Raw genomic sequence first — 11,555 nt, forward strand, 5'->3', positions numbered from 1 at the left:
CTTAAAAAACAAGATTTAACTGTCTGATAACGGAATTAAAATTTGAATTCTAAAAGTTGAAAAACCCTAGAATGGGAACAATCGAAAAATCCTTCGAAAATCTCAAAAATACGAGTCAATATATGTAAAAACGGTGAAATCTGAAAAAATGGAACTGAAATTCGAATTCTAAAAGTTGAAAAATCTTAGAATGACAACAATCGAAAAATTCTTCGAAAATCTGGGAAATACAAGTCCATATCTCGTAAAACGGTTAAATTCGAAAAAATAGAACTGAAATTTGAATTCTAAAAGTTGAAAAACCCTAGAATGACAACAATCAAAAAATCTTTCAGAAATCTGAGAAATACGAGTCCATATCTCGTAAATGGGTAAATTCAAAAAAATGGAACTGAAATTCGAATTCTAAAAATTGAAATACCCTAGAATGACAACAATCGAAAAATAATTCAAAAATATGAAAAATACGAGTCCATATCTCGTAAAACGATGAAATTTGAAAAAACAGAATTGAAATTTGAATTCTAAAAGTTGAAAAACCCTAGAATGGGAACAATCGAAAAATTCTTTGAAAATCTGAAAAATACGAGTCGATATCTCATAAAACGGTGAAATTCGAAAAAATAGAACTGAAATTCGAATTCTAAAAATTGAAAAACCCTAGAATGACAACAATCGAAAAATCCTTCAGAAATTGGGAAAATACGAGTCCATATCTCGTAAAACGGTTAAATTCGAAAAAATAGAACTGAAATTTGAATTCTAAAAGTTGAAAAATCCTAGAATGACAACAATCGAAAAATCTTTCAGAAATCTGGGAAATACGAGTTTATATCTCGTAAAACGGTTAAATTCGAAAAAATAGAACTGAAATTCGAATTCTAAAAGTTGAAATACCCTAGAATGACAATAATCGAAAAATTATTCGAAAATCTGAAAAATACGAGTCCATATCTCGTAAAACGGTGAAATTTGAAAAAACAGAATTGAAATTCGAATTCTAAAAGTTGAAAAACCCTAGAATGGAAGCAATCAAAAAATGCTTCGTAAATCTGAAAAATACGAATCGATATATCGTAATATGGTGAAATTCGAAAAAACGGAATTGAAATTCGAATTCTAAAAGTTGAAAAACTCTAGAATGACAACAATCGAAAAGTCCTTCAGAAATCTGGAAAATACGAGTTCATATCTCGTAAAACAGTTAAATTCGAAAAAATGGAACTGAAATTCGAATTCTAAAAGTTGAAATACCCTAGTATGGCAATAATCGAAAAACTCTTCGAAAATCTGAAAAATACGAGTCGATATATTGTAAAACGGTGAAATTCGAAAAAACGGAATTGAAATTCAAATTCTAAAAGTTGAAAAACTCTAGAATGACAACAATCGAAAAATCCTTCGAAAATCTGGAAAATACGAGTCCATATCTCGTAAAACGTTTAAATTAGAAAAAATGAAACTAAAATTCGAATTCTAAAAGTTAAAATACCCTAGAATGGCAACAATCGAAAAATCCTTCAGAAATCTGAAAAATAAGAGTCCATATCTCGTAAAACGATAAAATCTGAAAAAACGGAATTGAAATTCGAATTCTAAAAGTTGAAAAACCCTAGAATGGGAACAATCGAAAAATCCTTCGGAAATCTGAAAAATACAAGTTCATATCTCGTAAAACGGTGAAATTCGAAAAAACGGAATTAAAATTCGAATTCTAAAAGTTGAAATACCCTAGAATGGCAACAATCGAAAAATCCTTCGGAAATCTGAAAAATAAGGGTCCATATCTCGTAAAACGATGAAATCCGAAAAAACGAAATTGTAATTCGAATTCTAAAAGTTAAAAAACCCTAGAATGGGAACAATCGAAAAATCCTTCAGAAATCTGAAAAATACGAGTCTATATCTCGTAAAACGGTGAAATTCGAAAAAACGTAATTGAAATTCGAATTCTAAAAGTTGAAAAACCCTTAAACAGAAAAAACGGATATAAAATTCGAAAACTACACAATCAAAAACCCTAGATAAGAAAATTCTCAATTTACCCCCTCATGAAAACTCCAACTATAAACAGGTCTACTGTGTTCTAAAGAATTTCACCGGCTTCACAATATTTTAAAAAAGCTACTTTACCCCCCTAAAAACAGCCAATCTTGGCTGAACGTGGGATGCACGATTTTGACGTGGGAAACACTGTTCCCACGTCGGAGTGCCGATCTCTTCGGCAGTCATTTTCTGCCAAAATTTGGTCGTTTCAGCCTCCGATTTTCACATAAATCAAATCTACACGTTGTATAACACAAAACCTCTCAATTAATTCAACAAAAACAACCAAGAATTAAAATATTTTAAGCATTATTTAAACCGTAAACCCTAAAATTTCAAACCGAAAAATCTCAATCAAATCTCAATAATATGAGCAATAACTTGATCCAAACAAGATTACGGAAGATATACTAACCTTCTTTGCCATTTGCAGATGCCGGAAATTACGAAAATCGACGAAAATCTAGTCGGCCGTGGGATGAACGTGGTGCGTGAAAAGTTTTGAAATTTGAAAGAAATGCACAGTAAATTCGCAAATATTAACGTGAGAAATAAGAAATTTGACTGTGTTTATATATAGGGACATTTTCATAATTTCGCCAAACTCACGTTGACGTGACAAATTTCAGAAAAAACCCGATGTGGGCTAATGCGTCTCCCACGACTCCCCAATAGTTTTAAAAAGCTAATTTACCCCCCTAAATTTGGCTGAATGTGGGATGCATGATTTTGACGTGGGAAACACTGTTCCCAGTCGGACTGCCGATCTCTTCGACAGTCATTTTCGGCCAAATTTTGGTAGTTTCAGCCTCCGATTTTCCCATAAATCGAATCTACACGTTGTATAACAGAAAACCCCTCAATTAATTCAACAAAAACAACCAAGAATCAAAACAATTTAAGCATTGTTCGAACCGAAAAATTCAATAATATATATAGGGACATTTTCATAATTTCGCCAAACTCACGTTGACGTGACAAATTTCAGAAAAACCCCGATGTGGGCTAATGCGTCTCCCACGACTCCCCAATAGTTTTAAAAAGCTAATTTACCCCCCTAAATTTGGCTGAACGTGGGATGCATGATTTTGACGTGGGAAACACTGTTCCCAGTCGGACTGTCGATCTCTTTGGCAGTCATTTTATACCAAATTTTGGTCGTTTCAGCCTCCGATTTTCCCATAAATCGAATCTACACGTTGTATAACACAAAACCCCTCAATTAATTCAACAAAAACAACCAAGAATCAAAACAATTTAAGCATTGTTCAAACCGTAAACCCTAAAATTTCAAACCGAAAAATCTCAATAATATGAGCAATAACTTGATCCAAACAAGATTACGGGAGATGTGATAACATTATTTTTCATTTTCGGTTGCCGGAAAGCAAGAAAATCAGCGGAAATGACGTTCGTCGTGGGATTGCTGTGGGATGTGGAAAAAATTCGAATTTTCTTTGAATTACACAGTGAAAATTTGCTGTGTTTATATATGGGGACAGTTTCGTCATTTCACAAAATCTGGGCATTTTTGCTTAAACCTGAATTTTTTGGGCAATTTCACTTAGACCCCTGTAATTTTGCCCAGTCTTTAAAATTTCCCTTAATTTAATCATTGAATGACTAAAGAATATTACAACTTAATTAATCATTTGTTATGTTGATTATTCTAACACTTTGAATTTGGATGAGGCTAAGGCGGCGGCATATCCTAAAATGTTGACCTAGATTTATAAGAAAAAAAAACTATAGGAGGGATCTTTAATTCAGGACAAAAACAGAAGTGTCTAATGTGTGGCCTTAAAACTAATTCAGTTTGATCATCTATGCAAACTTACCAGATTTATCCTTAATGTTAAGTTTGATAATACCAACAGAAGGCTGCACTAATTCTTTAATGCCAAAGCCGGAGGAATCATCAACCGACATCAGAAAACGACAGCCAAGATATCTTTGCCTTACCCTTGAACTTGTCAAATTATTTGTAATACGCATGGAAGATGGCGATCAAAACAATCCCGCTTTACACTATATAATACCCCCATAGCTCACCCAAGTCTAAACACACACAGAGATCCAAAGAAATTAAGAAAAAAGAGAGTTATGGAGTTTACTTGCAAGGATTTCAAGGTTGGAAAATGCGAAGGAGAAAAGGTGGTGCATGGCGAGACGATGCCGCTTGTGCTACAGCCACCAGCGCCCGACAAGAGCGACTTGGACTCACTTCTGTTGGCTCTCAAGACAAACAAAGACTGGTTTGAGGCGATGATTATAAAAAATAGCGCAGTCCTTCTTCGAGGTTTCGATGTGAAAAATGCTCAAGATTTCAATGAGATCGTTGAAACCTTCGGCTGGGATGATATTCGTTACGTTGGTCCAGCGCCGAGAACCCATATTTATAAACGAGTGTGGACGGCCAATGAAGGGCCTCTCTCTGAGTTCATTTACTACCACCATGAGATGGTTTTGGTAAGTCGTCATTTTTACTTGTACATTGGCGTAGTTATTACTGTGATGATTAATTTATTTATATACATGTAATATTTTGAGCAGATAAAGGAATATCCGTTAAAAGTGATTCTTTTCTGTGAGGTGCCACCGCCAGAAGGCGGAGAAACGCCCTTTGTTCCAAGCTTTAGAGTAACAGAACGTATGCTGGAAGAATTCCCAGAAGCTGTTGAGGAATTGGAGCGCAAAGGACTAAAATACACCTTCTTAGCTCCTGGCAATAATAATACTTCCTCCATGAGAGGTAGAGGATGGGAGGATGCTTTTGGTACATCAGATCCTCAAGAGGCTGAGAAGAGGTATGTAGATTTTATATATATATATATATATATATATATATATATATATATATATATATATATATATGCTATACATTATATGTGGAGAATCTCTTGCATTGATTGACATTGAACAATGGTGACACAGGGCTAAAGCTCTAGGGATGGAGATAGAGTGGCTACCAAATGGTGGAGTGAAGACAATATTGGGGCCGCGAGCGTTGACAAAGGTGTTCGATGGAAGAAAAGGGAGGAGGATGTGGTTCAACACTCTTGTAGGCATGTATGGGAAGGAGATAAGCTCAGCTACAATGGCAGATGGGACAGAGATACCTGAAAATGTAGTGAAGAGATGTGAAGAGATAATTGAAGAAGAGAGCATCCAGTTTAAGTGGCAGAAGGGTGATGTTCTTTTCTTGGATAACTTGGCTTTGCTCCATGGAAGAAGGCCCTCTCTGCCTCCAAGAAAAGTCCTAGTTGCCACATGCAAGTAGTTATTTGGTGGCAACTAGTTATTTGGTAAAGCTTGAAATAAGCATGAATAATTTGTTCTGATACCGATGGCTATGTTGTCACGAGTGAAATAGACTCGATGGGAATATGACTCTGTTGTTACCGGTCAAATAAACATTAAATTATCCTATTCCAATTAGTCATGGAACCGTTAACACTTTATCTATTGATGGTTATGTTGTGATTATAATCTCAATAATAAAAATAGAAGATTCTGGAGATTCAGTTAATCTTTTATGATAAAAATATACTTAATTTCATTTAATATAATAAATAATATAAAAACATTTTAAAATAAATATAACAAAAAATATTTAAATAAAATAATATATTAATATTTCTTTTTAACTTTTCATTCAATACAATAATTATTTATAATTTTTAAGTAATTTTTTATTTCGGTAATTAAACATATTTTTCCTTTAAAAAAAGCTGTGCATAAATAAACAATTCTTACTTAAACCGAATAAATGATTTCATTTGTTAGATCCACAGGATTTCAACAATGATGAAACATATTGAGATAATTAAAAAAAAAAAACCCTACTCTTTATTTCTGAAATTAAAAAAAAAAAAAAGACAAACGTTAGAAACCGCCCTAGATCAATTTTCCATCCAACGGGCAGGCGGTCAGGCATTATTTTTACCCACTATAACATCTTGAAGACCCAAAAAATGCCTATGAGGCACCATTGGGCATGGCACTGGCACGTACCGCTAGATTTGAATCGAATCTGTTCGAGTTCGAGTACAAGCTTAAAATGAGCCAGCTTGAGCGAGCTCGAGCTTTAATTGTCAAAATTTGTAAATTAAAATTTTTGATACAAAACAACATCGTTTTGACCAATATGTAATAAAACGACGTCGTTTTAATAACGAATATTCGAATTCGAAACGAGTCGAATCAAACTCGAGCCAAGTTCAAGCTCAAGCATAACGAGCCCGAGCCCGAGCTATATTATTATTAAATCGAGCCGAGCTCGAGTTCGGTTCAACTCGAATCCAGCCCTACGCATGCGCCCAGCCCCTTCCCACATAACCATACCCCCTTCCATAATAAGAACCTCGGGGACGACCACCACGTCCACGCCCACGCCCACGCCCACGCCCATGCCCACCTCGTCCACCTTGATGCCTTGAGAAGTCACCAAAAGTCTGCACCCACAATACATAATAAGATGATGAGAACATGACACCAACTCTTGAAAAGTTAAAAATATCTGAGGATACAAAAAACACATACCTCTGTGTCTATTTTCAGTTGCTCTGAGAATCTCGTCCTTCCATTTTGTGATTCATAATCAAGTGCATTGCAGGAAATACTATCAAAAAAGTCATCTTTGTTGCAAATAGGCTGCAGCTCACAAAGGAAAAATCAGATAACGTAGGTAATAAAGAAACAAAAAAAGCTTCTTTCTTCAACAAAATCAAATTCAACATAGAGTGATATATAATAGCATTATCAACCTTGACACCAATCGTATATAGTCCAGCATCCTGATCAACTTCAAAATCATCTTCATCACTGATTTTTCCATCACCTTCTTTGTCCTTTGAGTGAGATTTGTTACCCTTACCAAGGTGACCCCAAACTTCATCCTTCTTGAATTTCTCATTCATTGCCATAAAATCAAAATCCTCAGTAAATTTTGCCACAGGATGTGAACTCTGCCAGATAAATAAAAAAATTTTAACAATGTGAACTCATGACTCATGCTCAAAGAATTATTAAAAACACTAGTCATCTTTCTTGACTGAAATGAGTCAAGAGAAAACACAATCTGCCATACATCATCCAAAGATGGCTCATAATGAATTCCAAATTGCTGCAGATACCTCAACATGGAGTGATACATAATAGCATTACCAACCTTGACACCAATCTTATGGCACAATCAAGAAGTCTAAAGCTATAACTAAAACACTTAGGTATCCTCGAGTAGAGCCAATTCAATAGATCATTTACAGTTCTTTGTACAAAAGCTCACATTATTGTAATAAAATAAATTTTAATGACTCTACTTCCCCTGATTTTTAAGGAGACAAATGTAGGACCAATATCTAAAACCTAACAATTCAATACCCAGTTTTGATGAGTGGAATGCCTGAATATTTAAAAAGCAAAAATAAATAAAGCATTACCCCAGTGCCTCTTCCCCTTTCTTGGCCCCTGCAACCATGACGAGATTGGAATGGAGCTCCATTTGGCTAAGAAAAAGGAAAGAGAAAGAGCACATGTCAGGAGTTGGCAATTAGCCAAATTAACAAAAAAGAACAATTCAGATAATTCCAGTAGCATCATAGCACAAATGTTGACTAACATTCTATGATTGAAGAAAACTACAAAATCCAATCAGATGAATATTCATTAATTACACTCAGTAAATAAACAGTTTCTGAATTGCTAATGAAAATAATGCACATCCTAGAAAACATTCTCAATCAAATAGAAAGCAAGGACCAGAGGCAAAGAAAATAACTATGACTATCTGAGGCACAGAAGCTTGTACACATTAGAAATAAGGGACACACCACTCCATAAAAAAGGTCAGAATACTTTTTAGCAACTCAAGCTCTCAAAATGACTGCTGACTGTGTCACATAAAAAGATGAGTTACATTGCTCGATAATAGGTCGAAAAGCCACCTTAAGTAACCTAAATCTTCTGTAGACATTAATGCTTCTGTTGAGTCTGCTCAAACCAGCACCGAAATACTCACTTAATAGAAAAAAATAGCAACCATATAAAATTGATGCACTGACACAAATAATGTTATATATTTAGTGTAAATAAAACTAATACTATCCCCACCAAACAAATGATTGCCAGCAAAACTTAAACCTCAGAGACAACTCTTCCCATTCTTATCATCAAAAACTAGTTCCCAGAATGAAGTTCGACAACTCGCCCACCACATAACTTTCGAAGCAAAAATGATGGGAATACAACAGGTAGATTTGCTAATCAACAAGCAGAATAGTGAAATAAAAAAAAGGAGATGGGGGAACTCCGGTCATGCAGCAGCAGCATAATTCAAATGTCATGACAAGATTCAAACAATGATGCTGAAGAAGGGTGTTAAAAGGGCATCTTACAAAGTCTGAAGGAGTAGGGATTCAAATCATCAATGGCAAAGAAAACAAATACACAGGCGAATGGTAACAGTTCTTATTTTTCCATGTTCCAAATTTATCTATACCACAATTCACATCCCTTCTGTCACAAAATCATTCAATAAATCAGACTCTCCACTTGACTTTAAAAAAAAAAAATGACATCAAATAAGAAAATAACATTCACATAGAACAGTCAATATTTCCAAACAAGTTGATGACCTTCCAAAGAATAATTATTGCCATCCATATTTTTCCAAACTAAAGATAAAGCAACAAATTCCTTTGAAAAACAATAACACATACTACTGCTGGCACATTCATGCTGTAAGGCACACAGATGGTGGCAAAAAAAATATAATGGATATACTACTAAAATGAAAACCTTGTGAACTCCCTGTGGGGGTACTGGTAATGGCAAAATTGGTGGCTGAGCTTCCGTTACAACTGCAACTGATGGTTCTGATGGTGATGACGATACTTGAACCGCCTGCACAGCTTTATGAGCAGTTAGTGCAGAATGAGATGAAGATGCAGTTTGGGTCGGAGGGACTGCACTTGGTCCTGACTGCAATAGCTGACCAGGAGTCACCAATGAAGGTATTGCTACTGGTGCTTCCATGCTAATAGAAGAAAATGACCCAACAGTGGAAGGCATAGACTGCCACGAGCTTTGATAAGGCAATACTGGAACAGAAATTGCATTTGGCTTGTCAGATGTTGGTGTAACAACAGCATTTATTTCTAAACTAGAAGTAGTCTGAGGAGGCAGTGATGGCAAGCTTGCATTAAATGTAGATTCAGGAAGAGTAGGACTACAACCCTTATTAGGCAATGAACTTGGTAATGTTTCTGAAGATAATGTAGCAGAGGGCACTGGTGGCAATGCTGATGGCAAAGTTGAAGAAGGTAAGGAAGTGGATGCCACATTGAGGGAACTAGTACTATGAGGAAGCAATGGAGAAGGAGCATCCAGCATGTTTGAACCAGGCAAATTAGAAGCTCCTGTGAGCATGGGAGTATTAAAATTAAGATATTGCATGGATTGTTACACAGAAGGAGGCATTGAAAGCCCAGGAGGAGGTCGAAGTAAAGACTGTTGGTGCAACTGCAGAAGCCCATTTGGGGGCCCATAGTATCCCTGCCAATACGTTGGCATAGCAAGCCCAGCACCATTTGCAGTTGGAGGAGGAGGCGACGCTCCCCATGACCCAATATTCCCTCCAGGTTGATATAAAGGTAGGCCACCTTGGAAAGTTGAACCAGATAGCCCCAGTTGTGAATTATGGGAACTAGGGTCAGTTAACGGCCCGCTAACAGCAGAAGGCAAGCTTGATGATGGAGGAGGATAGTGAGACTGAAAAACGTAACATCTAACTCAGAGTGAGGTTAACTAGATATAAGGCATCACTTATTAAGACCTTTTCTCCAACGCACCTGTATAATAGCTGGGTCATTTTTTATAGGTGGTGTGGGCTGAACAAGAGAAGAAGATTTAACCTGTAAATCCTGAAAAACAAAGCACAAAAGAAAATAAGGTTTTGGCATCAAGCTAATAAGACAAACATTGATAGAAATAAAAACATTAATAAACTTGTTCAAAGTAAGTGGCATTTGTTGAGTTGAATATCCAAAAAACGAACCCAATCAACTACCATGGAAATGGCAGTAAAAAAATTTAAAAAAAAAAAAAAACCTAAAAGTAATATATGACACGTTATGAATACAGGAATTAATGGATTGGAGCCTTATAAAAGAAAATAAAAAGTTAAATGGCTATGAAATTAGTTTTGAAACAACTAAAGAAACCAAGGCCAAGTTTTCTGCAAACACCAAAGACTGAACCTCTTTGTAAATATGAAGTTAGCCTGAAACAAAAAAGAAAACAAAAACAAATAAAAACATGTTCATACTAGAAAGACGAAGAAACAAAGCCAATGACAGATCGTATAAATAGTATAGCCTCATGACAAGCGATTGATGCGTAAACCAGAAATGACGAATACGAAAAAATAAGCCATCTCAGTATAAAGTACTTTAATGTCACTTCCACGAAACAATATGTATTCATAAACTTTGTCACTAGGGGGAACTTGGGGACCATCTTTTTTCCTCCCTTCAGTTCCAAATGATCGCACTGCCATACAAAAAAAATCAAATCAACAAATGACAACGCAACTAAAATGAAAAACAGAATAGATACTCATAAAACTTAAATGAACATCAAACACGCAATTTTTTATATAAAATTAACCAAACAATCCGTATAATTTACAGTCAAAAGCCCAAAAAAACCAATATAATAAGAAAGAAACGAAACCCAGCACCGTTTATCAAGCCAATAGTGGACTCTTCAGTGTTGATATTGTAAAGAACGCCCTCGTATCTGATTTCTGACGTGGAGGTCAAGCTTATCAAGCTTCCTATATATGAATCCGCCATTGAGGAGCTCGGTTTTGAACCAGACGAACTAGCGGCCGCCATATAGAGAGACAAAAAATTATAAGTCCAATCTCTGCTCTTTTGAGTTATTCTCCGGTTCCAGGGATACACTAGGGTTTAGGTTTGGGGATTTAATTTTGAGATAATCGGTTCTCTGTTTGTGGCAACCGGCAATTGATAGAAGATTTAATACCTGCTGTTAAACGTGTTTGCTAATTTTGCTTCAGGTGACGAGGTGACCAACGGGGTGAAGCCACGTCGGCAGATTTTGGACTTGAAGGATTTTTCGGAAGATTTCATGGAGAAATTTAGTCCAAACATAACTGTTTTGAGTAGAAGAGGGAACCTATGTTTGCTGCTCATAGTGGACCCTTAATTCTACGCAGATGAGGAGAGACAAGTATGACATAATAAGTATCGAGATTACAAAATTGCCCATGAAGATTGTCAAAATGACTAAAAACTCCAACACGTGAATGCTGAAATGTGTTAACCAAAGGATTAAGAATCGAAGCGGAGTATAAACCATTTCTGGTTAAACTGAAATTTCAGTTTTATGTAAAAATTTGAAAAAATTATATTTAATTATATGTTTTTTATACACTAAATTTTAATTTATATATAATTTTTAATTAAAACTCTACAGAACACTTA

At 35.5% G+C, this 11,555-nt stretch overlaps 1 protein-coding gene and 1 pseudogene across 1 annotated transcript; one reads left to right on the forward strand and one right to left on the reverse strand.

Annotated features, from left to right (window-relative positions):
* Nucleotides 1-4,146: 4,146 nt before the first annotated feature.
* Nucleotides 4,147-5,326, forward strand: LOC123215505 (clavaminate synthase-like protein At3g21360). The gene is made up of 3 exons (XM_044635624.1): nucleotides 4,147-4,515; nucleotides 4,600-4,853; nucleotides 4,981-5,326. The coding sequence occupies exons 1-3, from the start codon at nucleotides 4,150-4,152 to the stop codon at nucleotides 5,324-5,326; spliced, it is 966 nt and encodes a 321-aa protein (XP_044491559.1). The 5' UTR covers nucleotides 4,147-4,149.
* Nucleotides 5,327-5,806: 480 nt separating this feature from the next.
* Nucleotides 5,807-11,285, reverse strand: LOC123217494 (annotated as a pseudogene).
* Nucleotides 11,286-11,555: the final 270 nt, after the last annotated feature.

This window comes from Mangifera indica, chromosome 5 (genome assembly GCF_011075055.1).
Source record: "Mangifera indica cultivar Alphonso chromosome 5, CATAS_Mindica_2.1, whole genome shotgun sequence".
NCBI lineage: Eukaryota > Viridiplantae > Streptophyta > Magnoliopsida > Sapindales > Anacardiaceae > Mangifera > Mangifera indica.